Source organism: Panulirus ornatus, chromosome 53, assembly GCF_036320965.1.
Source record: "Panulirus ornatus isolate Po-2019 chromosome 53, ASM3632096v1, whole genome shotgun sequence".
Lineage (NCBI taxonomy): Eukaryota > Metazoa > Arthropoda > Malacostraca > Decapoda > Palinuridae > Panulirus > Panulirus ornatus.
In genome coordinates, this window is record NC_092276.1 from 2,444,886 (window position 1) to 2,458,079 (window position 13,194).

Below are 13,194 nucleotides of genomic sequence, written 5' to 3' on the forward strand. Positions count from 1 at the left end.
TTTTTAATTTTCCAAAAGAAGGAACAGAGAAGGGGGCCAGGTGAGGATATTCCCTCAAAGGCCCAGTCCTCTGTTCTTAACGCTACCTCGCTAACGCGGGAAATGGCGAATAGTTTGGGGAAAAAAAAGAATATATATATATATATATATATATATATATATATATATATATATATATATATATATATATATATATATATATACACTGTTTTGATGAGGTAAGTGGTACAGCCCCCGCCTCGTGGTTTCACGAGTAATCTTATTTTGACGACACTGAATCAATGGAAGTTCAGTCTCATGAAACAACGTTTCACTTCAAAGAAATTTATATATCCCTGCTCCTGGAAGTAGCGCACCTGCGCTGCAAGAGCCTATAGATAGGTTGGATTAACACAAGGACTATTTCATAGTTATTGGTACTGGGGTGCTATAAATAAAGTAACATATAGTATTTATTGTTAGATAATCCCAGTTCAAACCAGGTAACATGGATCTTTTTCTTCATATATGTGCATATACATGACACATTTATCTATAAACTCATAAATTTTATCATTATATGGTGATTGGGACGTAATCGGTAAAAGTAGATTTGGATGATGGGCCCAGATGAGAAATTTTGAAGATAAATTCTTGACTATGTGACCTTGAAATACAAGGATTTTCCAGAGGTCATTCTTTTCTGTCAACAAGGAGAGAATATAAACAAACGTTACACAAGGCTAAAGGAAACACCGGAGGAAAAAAAGGAAATATATCAGTTAACGGAATATTGATATTCGAGGAAGATGAGGCTGGTGGCTTCTAAACTACTCCAGATCTTTACACAAAGTAGATACTTGAAAAGATATGACACATCTTTGAAGACTGTGTGTAATAACTCTGTAGAAAATTTAGGATGGCGTGTGTGGAGTTTTGGGATTAAACCAAGGACCATATTTACACATGCTACTGAAAATTACGTGAAACTTAAAAGTAAGGACTTTCATGTAAATCCTGGTTTTGGTATTCTCCATGTGAATGGAGGTGTGGATTTTGTAATAAAACCAACAAATGTGCAGGTAATTAAAAAGTAGTTTACGTGGATATATGTGTGCAGTATATTTTTTTTGAATATGTGCTTTGGTAGTTTCCTTACGTCACTGTGTTAATCGTTTTTTGAAAACACTTCACATGGTAATTACATGTTGCTAGAAATGAGACATCTGGTAGGGGAAAATGACGTTCTTAGTCCCCTTGTCATGCACTTGTGAAAGAATCCCACAAAGTAGGGAGAACTTTAATGATCCGGGTAAATGTGGCGTTATAAACAATGAAGCTTCTAAATGTATGACAAACAAAACCATACTTAACCCAATGTATCGTAGGATAAGTACGCTGTCTTATTTTAAAGCCTGTCTTTTTTTAGGTTAGGATTGGCGTGGGTTAGATTGGATAAATACTTCTCTTTGTGTTGCAGTGAACAAACGGCCAGGATCACCTGGAAATTGCCTCCTTCCCCCATGTTTAGTAAGCATAGAAGATTTAGGGGGGGGGGGGGGTATTCGAATGTTCAGGTGATCTGACGGCTTTACAAACATGTAAGAACTCATTGAATCATTGTACAAGGTTGAAGGAAACGTTTCTTTTATGTCATCAATGGTAATCTTCTATTAAGAACATTTAAACTGAACTGGAACTGGGGATGTAGCACGATGCCACACAGACGTCTTGTACACTTCATATGCTTGATGCTGTGGTTGCTTAGCATGGGATCCTGTATGATGGTGAAATTCGCATTCTTGTCGTGCTATAATTGCCTCACAGTGATCCTGTAATGTGATGATGGATGGCAACTAAGAATTATTCATGGATGGTCACGTACATTTTCATGACTGAAAGGGACAAGATAGAAGTTAACTGCAACAGATGATACATGGTAAATGCAAAAAAACCAGCATTCAGAGATATCAGTTTAGTAACCACAGAATAAACACAAAGGTATGTGAAAAATACCAAAGACCTGTAACAGAATGTTCCTTTTAGACTGTAGTAAATATGATATATTAAAGGAACATTAGTAGAATAAAACAGTCATCTGACTTGTGATGGACATTGTCTCAGTTTTGGTGAAGATTTGAATACTCTATTCTTTTCCCCTTACCTGTTAGTTTTGGTGAAGATTTGATTTCTCTGTTCTTTTCCCCTTACTGAATTTGCCATTTCTCAGCAGTTGCAGCATCTTTTCTTTTTAGGGTAAGTTGATGAATTTGAATATTAATTGGCACAAGGAAAGTCAGTTACCTTTTTCCTTTTCTTATTTTTGCATGATGCATGATAAGTAGCTTGATTAGTGTCAGGCAGCTAAATTAACATTTAAGATTCATAATAGGCTGTTAATATTGGAACTAGAGAACTATACATTTGAGATTTTTATTGAAATTGTCATTTGTTATGTTAAATAAGTGACTTGTGTATGATTTATGTGTGGAAGTTATCCCTGAGACTTAGAAACTAGCAGGGCAGGACAAGGAAATACAAGGTTAATGAAAGTGAGTGAGCATACAATCTAACCCAATATAGATTTGGTTTGAGTTTTAGAGATTGAATACTCTGGAAATTTCAGCTATGTAATAAGGTCAAGGAAGGCTTGGGAAATGCAAAGTATGATACAACTAATACCAAATCAAACTTAGATTACGTTGTGGATTCCCTAGATGGACGACAGTCTTATAGGAATGTATACAGTACTGGAATATTGGATAGTTCTTTACAGTACTTGCACACTTGAATTCAAGAGCGAGTAGTGTTGCAAGTAACCCAGTCTCAAGTTGCTCGTGATCATTATATTCCTTGATAATTAGGGCTTGAGAGGGTTAGAGCTCCATGGCTAGATTGACATTTATTTATAGAAATTTGTACATGGAACTTTTTATAATCTTTTTGTTTTGAGGTGAATTTAACAAATTCCATATTGCAGCCTTTGAACCAGAAATCCTGTATTTGATTCTTTATAAATCATCTTAGAATATGTTCATTCTGAAGTTTCATGCCAAATTTCCAGTTGATAAAAACATACAAGTACCACAAAGTATTATGGAACATTTTTCCATGCTGATTCGTGTGAGTGAAGTCCCTCTTGTATATATTGATGTGGCTATATTAAGGTGCATGTTTTACTGTATTCTATACATATGATCATTATGAACCAAAAAAACTAGCATAACATTGCCTGTACAGTTTCTTATTTATTATTTTAGTATACTGCTCCTCAATGGTTCACATTGCAGTAGGATTTCTGGACAGTTCTTGAGTATTCATAGGTATTACATAGCTCCTTGTAACTTAAATCACACAATACCCATTCATTTTCCACCACAACAAAGTGTGCACCAGACATAGATATTCAGTAATTAACTTTCTGGAAATAAGAATGCAGCTAGAGAATGGTTGTGTCACATAAAGATGTGCTTTGTTTGTTCTTAACCCTATCTTGTTATGGAGAAGCAGTTAGGTATAAGGAAATGAAAAAGAATAAGATACTGCAAATAGTGTAATTATGACATTAGCCAAATACTGTTGTTTTTGTTATTAGACAGCGTGTAGTGCTGAATGTATTGTAACTTTTTTGTTATGTTGGAGGAACCAGTCACTGAAAACAGAAGTTTACATTGTTTAGGAATAGTGTAGTTTGATATTGAACATTTTGTGGATATCAACTATTTTGTTATGAATTTATGATGAATGTAAGTCTTCTTTCAGGAATATCCTGATGCAGATCGAGCATTTATCAATATTTATGGACTACCTTCTGTCTCCTGTGAAGGAATTAATGTTGAATCAACTGGATTGTTGAAAGACATATTAACGGTAACTGCAACCCCAGAATCATCTAACATATATTGTGAAGTACAAGTGCCAGTCAAATATGGTAAGTGAACGTAACCATAGTTTTCTCATCTTTAAGTCATTTATGAAACCGCAAGACTAAAATCTATTAAAACTATATGCCTTTACAAGTATATTTTTTTAGTTATTTTTTCTCACAAGATCAACCAACCTCATGCCATATACTATGCTGAGGCACTTCATTTCAAACAGATCCACCTACAATTTTTATTCCTTGGCCCAAGACTTGCACCCTTAAAGCATTTTCAGAATACTGTACCATATTCTCATATCCTCATCTAGCACATAGGAGATATATGATGGTACCCGTACTCAATCCCTGTCCCTATCTTGTCATGGAAGTTGACTAAGAGTGGCAGGAGTGAGGAGCTAGTTATCTTCCCCTCCTGTAGTACTTCCCAGAATAAGGAACAGAGGATGAGGATGTTTTATCTTGTAAGGCTCAGTCATCTGTTCTGTACGCTACCTCACTTGTGGGAAATGGCAAACATGTATGAAAGAAAGAAAAGAATTATTGCACTGTATAAAGAATTGAAAAACTTATGTTAATGTACCTAATCTAGAGTCTTCCTTCTTTGCTGCTAACAAGTATTATTTAGACTAAGATGGAGTTTGGTAATAACTATAGTAAGTGCTGAGAGTTGGATGCTCGTTGGGTACCATCATAAGGGTAGACTAAGGGCATTGACCTCAGAAATACTGTGAATAACTCAGAAAAGCATGAATTATTGCTGCCACAAAGTCAAAATTCAGAAACTCTTGAACCATTTTGGCAGGAGTATTAAACATGTGCCTGTTTGGATTCCAGATGTGTTAGGAATTTAAATGAGAGAGCTCAAAGGAATTTAAATGAGAGAGCTCAAAAAGTAGATACTGAATGTGGAAAGAGGTACATTTCTGAGAATTGTAAAAATGTGGTTTAGGAAACTGCTATATATCCTTTTTCACTTTGATATTACATTTTTGAAATCTTTGGCCTTAATTCTCCACTTTTCAAGTTAGAGTTTAATTTTAAAGCACATTGTGGAAGTAGTGTTGACATATGGGTAGTTGGATACTAACACTAGCTGTGTGGTGATTTGTTTATTTAATTTTAGTTTCTGAAATTTCTTTATGTATCTTATTCACTCAAACTTGGCTGAGTGTAGAAAGGACTGCAGGGTTGCTCAAACATGACAGACATGTCTTTTTCATTTTTTTTCTTTCCTTTTACATATAGTTTCAAGGTGAAATACATATACCATAATGTATTCTTATTTCCTTACCCACTATCAGAACTCAAACCTCATTGTTGAGCCCTCTTTCAGTGCTCAACAGGTCTTTAAAGACTTCACCAAACCTAGTTATTTGTGTGGCCAGTTAAAATGTTTTATTCTCCCTCAGTTTTTATTAGTCTGATTTATATTTTTATATATTATACTTAATCGCTGTCTCCCACGTTAGCCAGGTAGCTCAAGGAAACAGAAGAGGAATGGCCCAACCCACCCACATACACATTTATATACTCAAACACCCACACACGCACATATACATACATACACTTTTCAGTGTATACATACATATACACAGACATATACAAATATATACACATGTACGTATTTATACTTGCTGCCCTCCTTCATTCCTGTTGACACCCTGCCACACATGAAATAGCATAAAAGAACAGTCTGATTTAGTGTTGTTTAATTTTCTTTCAATATTTGCATTTGTTTTGGCAAGTATTTCTTTTTTCTTTTTCAGAAGAAGGTTTCATACAGTATGACTTTATCCCTAAGTTTTAAACCCAGTATGAAACTAATACACAATGCTTTGCCTATTAAGATAAAAATTTCTAGTCTTGTAGTTATTCACTTGGAAGGAGGAACAATACAGAGATTATATTTACTCTCACAAAATGCCTTTTCCAGATCTTGATGTTAAGTTGCAAGATGAGGCATCCGTACAAATCTTGGGAATGGAGGCTGATGAAGTAAATGTGTTGACTGAAAAAGGTGAAATGAAAACTAAAGGGCTAAAGAGTCACAATATCCACATTAAAACTGATCATGGCAACATAACAGCAGAGGGTACTTTGCAGGGAAATATCTTCATAAATGCCAAAACTACAGTAAGTTTAGATTTTCGTATCTTGTTTTAGGTGAGGTAATGCATTCATTTACTATGTAACTAAGAAAATTATGATGATTTTACTTAAGGATTGCTTCCTTATTTTAGGTTAAAAGTTGAAAGGATAATTATTTGTAATTTGCTATAATTATTTAGCATTCTGTGATTTCTGTATAAGATTTATAATCGTTATACATATTAATTTTTCATTGGCTGCTATAATGATTTAGCATTCTGTGATTTCTGTATAAGATTTTCAATCATTATACATATTAATTTTTCTTAGGCTTCAGTCAGTGGTAGTAATCCTTACCAAGGCCAGGCTTTGAATAAAAAAAAGAGTGTAAGAGTTTTGGAGGAATTTGAAGGTTTGTCTTTTAAAAGGAGACAGGCCATAGTTGTCAGGAAATACATGAAACATTAGAGAGTTCTGAAGCTTGGTGATGGTGATAAAGAAAGAGAATACATAATCTCCCAGCCTAAAATTACCAACAGCCCCAAAGTATGCAGTGTAGTGGCTTGCAAAGTACTGTGTGACAGCTTACAGTAGAGCAAGCAGCCAATTCACTGAAACAGAAAAAGAAGTAACAAATGTATAGGAGAAAGAGAACCAGAAGCACAACATAGGGAAAGTGAATTAGATTTTAAGATGAGACTGAGATAGTTATGATGCATTACTTTAGCCTTGGCTTTTTGAAGTAAGTATACTGTATAGAGCTGAAGCTGTCTCAAATACGGTAGTAGTACTTCACACAGTGATGAATCAATCCTCGTATGAAGTATCTGCCTCGAAGAGAAGACTTTAATTAGCACTGGAACAAAACTCAGTTTTTCAGAAACTGAGTTAGTTGTTGTACAGGGAAGCATAGAGGCCTATGTCCCTGTACTAGAGTGTGATTGAGTAAAATTGGTGTAAGAAAAAGCTGGGAAAATAGAGAAAATTTGAATGTAAACATGGAAGAGTGAACAGAGATGCACTAGGACTAAGACATGTGGAGACTACATAGCAGAATGAAGTATACTGATTTCCTCTTAATACCTTTTGTATTTGCAGACATCTGTCCTGAAGATATCATAAGCAAAGATCACCTGAACTAAAAGTTGTAATTTTTTTGGTTGTATGTTTTTAAAGAGTAAGCAACTTTATGAGTTTACCCACATATTCACTTGAATGATAGCAATTTTTACTTTTGACTTTTAAAGATTGAAAAGTTACATCCTGGCACAGTGGCACATTTTAGAACCGATAAATCTTTACTTGAATAGTGGGCTATTCCTTTTTCCACATGATTCTTGATAATTGAAAGGTCATACCCTGGCACAATGGACCAACTTTGATCAATTGTAAATCTTCATTGGAATGATGGGCTGCTTTTGTTCACCTAGGGACACCAAGATACTTTTCCTTTGTCCCTGTATTACTTTTAATATTTTTTATCATATTGTTTTGCACACAGTACCTGTTTTTACTTTTTTTGATATCTCTTCTTTACACCCACAGCACTTGAAAGCTAAAAGATTGCAAGGCCTCATGTTAGATATTGAAGCTGAGGAGCTGAGCACTGCTGTAGAGTCATCTTATATGAATCAGGGTAGAATATCAGCTAAGAATGGTAATATTGTGATCAGCAATCTTCATGGATGTACAGACTTACTCCTAAAGAAAGGTCAAATTGTCGTCAGTAAGTATTAGATAGTAACATTTGATAACTTTTAGAAATTGGTAGAAGAAATAAAGGGATTTTCTTTTTATTGGCCAAATGTACTCATCTTCAGACTTCATACTTTCCTTTAGAGATTACCAAATTGTTTCAAGCCTTTTAACTTTATTTACTTAAGCTTTTCTGCTTTTTTCCATGCTTCCCAAATCCTGTTTTCCCCTTTATTATTGATGCAGGACTATTCCATTAAAAAAAAGTTACCCACCTGAAAATTTTTCAAGGTCACCAAAAAGAAGTGTTAAATTATACTTGACAGCCTTGATACCGAGCAGCAAATACTCTTTAGTTAAAAAATAAAAGTGTTCTATGTAGCACTGATATCCCATAAAGTCCTGTCTTGTCAACATTAGAACTTGTGGTGTGTCATGAAAATTATCATTCATCTCTTGTATCAACATTGACAACTTCAGCATCCATTTTATTATAATACAAACTTTGAAACCTTTTTAACCTTTCATCACTCATTATCATCACCAAAACTTTCATATCATAGTTTTCACCATGTTCACTTAAAAGGCCTTATATCCTTCTCCTGAATGATCAAAGTGTTTATCAGCCTTTTTGTTGATTCTGGCCTTTGATTGACACACTTAGCAATGTTAATGTGTTTACCATTATATTACTTTTGTAATAAGTCAGTTTCATAGCATTGAAAGTTTTATCAGCTGGACAACTGGCCTTAATTTTGTCCTTATTATCACATCTTCTTTCCAGTCAAGATAGTTTTGGAATTTGAATAAACTCTTCACCTAGTTGAAGCCACCTTGATATATCAAATTCTTGAGTTATGAGGCAAATGATTTAGTCTCCTTCTGCATTTGTGCTATCTCTAGCACTTACCAGTATTTTTCCGGTCATTTCAATTTATTGTATGTAGTTGTTTTGTTGAAGTTAGAGGAGGTACTGTCACTATTGAGATCCACACAACAAGTAATGCCAGCGCCTACAGGAAAATGTGGGATGTGTACAGAACCAAAACAAACAAAATGAATGGTATGAATTATGAGAAAGGACAAGGGAAAGACTGCTTGGAATGCAACATTGGAACTTGTATGATTTTGACTATGAGTTAGAGATTGGAAAATTCTAATAAATGATTTGATTTCTTTTCCCAGGTGGGTTTCATGGCCAGATCGCAGGTTATATTGGATCAGGCAAAGTTAATGTTCAGATTACTGATATTTTAGGAGACTCAACACTTCATCTGAATAAGGGCACAATGGTACTCTCAGTTATTGAGGATCCTAGGTATGTTATATTTATATAGATATATTTACTTTGTAGTTTGTAGTGGATGAAAGTAGAATCATGCAAAGGAGAAGAGTTAAAGGTTCACTGTATCTTGATTAATAAGAGAAAGTTAACTTGAGAGTTTATGTGAAACCTCTTTGGATATATTTATCTTTTCTTGTAAGTATGGATAAGAAGAAGAATTTTTCTTGGGAACAGATAAATCAGTTGCTAAGATATTCCAGGCATTATACACTTTAGTTAACTAGAGAGTGGATGTGTACAAATTAGGTTATTTTTTCATCTTTTCCTGGCACTGTTTTGCTTATGCCGGAAACGATGAATGTGTATGAAAATAAAGAAGTTGTATTTTTGCACAACCCCAAATGATTTAGGATCAGCATGGTAGATTTATTCAACACAGCATTAGTGTTACTTTACAACAAGAAAGGCTCCTATTGATTTTTACCTCAAAATACCAAAGGCCAAGAATACTGCCACACTTGTATTTGACGTCATTCTGCACAAAAAATGTCAGTATTTATGAATTTTGTTAAGGCTTGGCATATGTCTTTCTCATGCACATAAGGAAGGTCCATTTTGATTTTAAGGTAAAGAGGAAAAGGTTAAGGTCACTCCTACATTTGCAAAATATTTCTCTTCCACATGATAATTTCTTTGGAAATGGATGGATTGCAAAATGATTTAGTAGATTTATTACCGTTGAAATAATGAAGGCCCATGTCTATTTCCAAATCCAGGATTCAGTGCATTGCAGCACTTAAAGATGCAATTGTTGTTTGACTACAACTAAAGTTGTAGATATATTTTATCAAGACTGTTTATTGTCAATGCCATAATATTTAAAATGATGTTATCATTACACTTTTTCATTTAAATAGAATATTTCAAGAACGGAATATCCATGGGTTTTTTGATATTTGGGAATAATCCTTTGTTATACTGTAAGTGGGCCTTTGGTATTGACTAGTCATCACTGAAAATTCTGGTGAGCTTATTGTTTTGGTCCATCTCTTTCTTATGTTATTGATATCTCACCACTCCCATGCCTAGAATATATACATTAAAGTGACAGGCAAATCAAAGTCCTCTTGCTCACCACAACTTCACCATATGGAAAATAAAGCAGCAGACAGAAATGTAGCTGATGTCAATAGCTTTGGTGTTTTGAAATCAATTAGCAATGACCAGAAATCATCGTATACTTCTTAACTCTTAAGGAAAACATCAAATATAAAACATTATCACTTGAAAGTAGAGTGAAGGATAACTGAAGAAATAACCTATTAACAAAATGATAGCCTCATATTTGATGGATAGTTTGTGAATTTTTGCAAAATCCTGAATTGTTTTGGGCATTCTATATAACCAAAAATCACAAATACATAAGAATGTCAAGTAATATGAGTTGTAAGGAAGTGACATTTTATTGTAATTATAACAAAAAAATATTGATTTTAAAAGCTCACTTATGTAAAGAAGTTTAGCTTTTTTTCTTATGGAAATGAATGGTTTTCTTTTCTGTTTTGCTACACTGATGGCACATTCTCTCATCACTTAGGCATGACCTCGAGGTAACTGCCCCATCCCTGGACGTTAGCAAAGAAATCATGATGACAGGAATGACATCAGCTAGCAGCAACCATACTTTCACCTTCATAAAAAACAAAAATCCTGAAGCAAGTACATTGAAAGCCACAGTAATAGATGGTTCAGCACAGGTAAAATGTCAGGATTGGTTTTCTACCTTAGGGATAAATTGATAAACAGTGAAGACCTAAGTGATGTTTATAACATAAATTATGAATGATAATATTATTACTTCTCAGGTCTTCATAAAACTGCTCATGTAGTCCTCTGCATAGTTTTCAAAGTAAGAATCCAGTGGTGTTGAGTCATATCTTTTAGTAAGGTACAAAGTCAGATGAATTTTGTGAATGTTTTCTTCATCCATAGTTTAACATCTTGTAGAAGCTGCATGCTGTATTAGAAACTTATGGAAATGACATAAGTTTGTGTAGCTATAGTAATATTAAGCTGGTCAATGTAAACTTGGAATCCTCATGGATTTTTTATTTGAATTTGATGAATGTGTCATAGGTAGATTTCTTTCGTGTATACTAATACCCCAGTTAGCACTACCCCTCTAAGCGCTGTTTTGTTATAGTACTCTTGCTTGTATCTTGGAGCTCCAGTTTTGTGAAGAAAAAATTATGAAAATCCATAAAAGAGATCAAAAGTCACGTGTCTGAACACTCACATGCTGAGAACAGCTTTATTTGTTCATGCTCATTTGGCCAATTAGAGCATCATATGTGCATATGCTTACATCCAATCGGTGCCAAGTGCACACATACTTGCAGACTTGCCAGTTTTTCACTATTTTTATGATTGTTTTTTACCCATCATATCTGGAGGACAGCCTGCAAATTCTAGTGCTGCTTAGTGCTGTTTTTAACCCATCATATCTGGAAGACAGCCTGCAAATTCTAGTGCTGCTAGTGCATATACAGTGCCTTGTAGAAGCTTCTCTTTGCACATAAATCATAAGTGTTGAGGTGATTGGAAGCTGATGAACATCAGGGTGATCTTAGTGATGCTTTCAAATTGCCTACATTGATGGTTAGAACCATTGTTGAGAATGCAGATAAGATAAACAGCAATGAAGGTGACTCATTCAAGGAGCACTTTGTTAGAAAAAATGTAAGGTGGGCTAAATGATGCCAGGCTACATGAGGAGTACTTGGTCTCACACCCAAAGAATATTACCTAACCCTTTCCACTTCACCTCTCAAATCACCCCAATCTTTTTGCTCTCTTGCTCCATATTATAAAATGTTATGTAATGCAGTTTTGAAGGGATACACTGTTGTTCAGTTACACTTAACAGTCAGTTTTGTGGGTAAACATAAACTGTTCAGTATCATCTGGGAGTGCTGTGGCCAGTGTTATCAAAGAAGCCAGTAGATGCCTTACTTTCTGACCACTTTTCTCACCACCACCACCACCATCATCACCACTATCTCTGTTTATCACCACAATAATCATAATTTCATTGATGCATACAGGGGTTAGCTTCAGTCATAATAGGGCCACTCAGTATCCACTGCCTCTCACCTCCCTCCCACCCACTGTGTCTTATTGACACATTGCAGCTCTCACTTATTCTGCATTAGTTGTCACTATTCATCAAACAATTGTTATTCACAAAACAATATTGTACTTTGTTTATTTGTTATTCATTGATTAGTAAGGATACATTACTGTAGTGACCTGTGATTGTTAGTAGCTGTAACCCTCATATACAATACTGTATATATCTCTTAGGTAAAGAATAACATCATCAGAAATGCATCTCCATATATGCAATAGAGCGTAGTTGTGTAGTGCTCCATTTTCCAGGAATGTATTAGTTTATTGATAAAGACTATAATTCAAGTTGTATATATTTAAAGTTTCGTTAATATCTATGATCCATGTAGAATCTCTCTTCACTTAAGCCTTCCTACCTTGTCTTATTGATACCAAAACTAGTTCCATGAGTATTATTGAAGAACTGTGTATATATATTAGCCATTAGATATTTAGATGTTTCTGCTTGAACTGTAAATGATGAATTTAAAAGACAAATGCTCCTAAAACTACCTCATACTAATGGCAAAAGGCACTAGGAATATTAAGTCACTAATAAAATTTATTTTGGAAGATGACATATAAAGAATCCCATTGTGCATAAAGCTTTTAAACATGAGGTGATATGTGTCAAGATTAGTTCAGTTTGATTTATATTTTTCACAACACTGAAGAATAATCTCATACTTTATGTTTAACGGAGATAAGAATCTAGTAGTGATCTGATTGTGGTTGGTAAGAGTAAGGCAGAAATAAGTTACCATTATAACAAGGTGTTCAGAATTGAATATAACAGTAAGCAGTTGATAATCTTGTCATGACAACTTCCTCAATAAACTCAGATATCATTGGAGTACATAAAATCGGTTAAGTTTAATGCCTCCAAGACCCAGTTTTTAAACATCTCTCTATTGAAAAGACCTCACAACTTTCCTGTCTCCTTTGATGGTTCTGTAATTCCACCTCTTGACTCAGTGAACATACTTTTTATTACTCTAACATCCACTCTTTCATGGTAACCCCCATAATATGGAAATAGCTAAGTCTGCCTCTGAGGAGCTGGGAGTCCTTTTTAGTGTCAAAATTTCTTTTCTCC

General features: G+C 34.5%; 1 protein-coding gene across 5 annotated transcripts in view; it reads left to right on the forward strand.

Moving 5' to 3' along the window:
* Positions 1-677: 677 nt before the first annotated feature.
* LOC139765168 (protein FAM185A) overlaps positions 678-13,194 on the forward strand; it is a 54,775-nt gene continuing 42,258 nt past the window's right edge. For 2 of the 5 annotated variants that reach the window (XR_011716597.1, XM_071692420.1), the window contains exons 1-6: positions 678-1,061; positions 3,742-3,910; positions 5,796-5,995; positions 7,496-7,676; positions 8,831-8,963; positions 10,528-10,687. Coding sequence is in view for 4 of the 5 variants with exons in the window: in XM_071692420.1 (XP_071548521.1) it covers positions 789-1,061; positions 3,742-3,910; positions 5,796-5,995; positions 7,496-7,676; positions 8,831-8,963; positions 10,528-10,687 (1,116 nt within the window). In the remaining variant the exon portion in view is untranslated. Of the gene's footprint in view, positions 1,062-1,619; positions 1,981-3,741; positions 3,911-5,795; positions 5,996-7,495; positions 7,677-8,830; positions 8,964-10,527; positions 10,688-13,194 lie in introns of those variants that run through there. The other 3 variants (XM_071692419.1, XM_071692421.1, XM_071692422.1) reach the window with 3 other exon arrangements.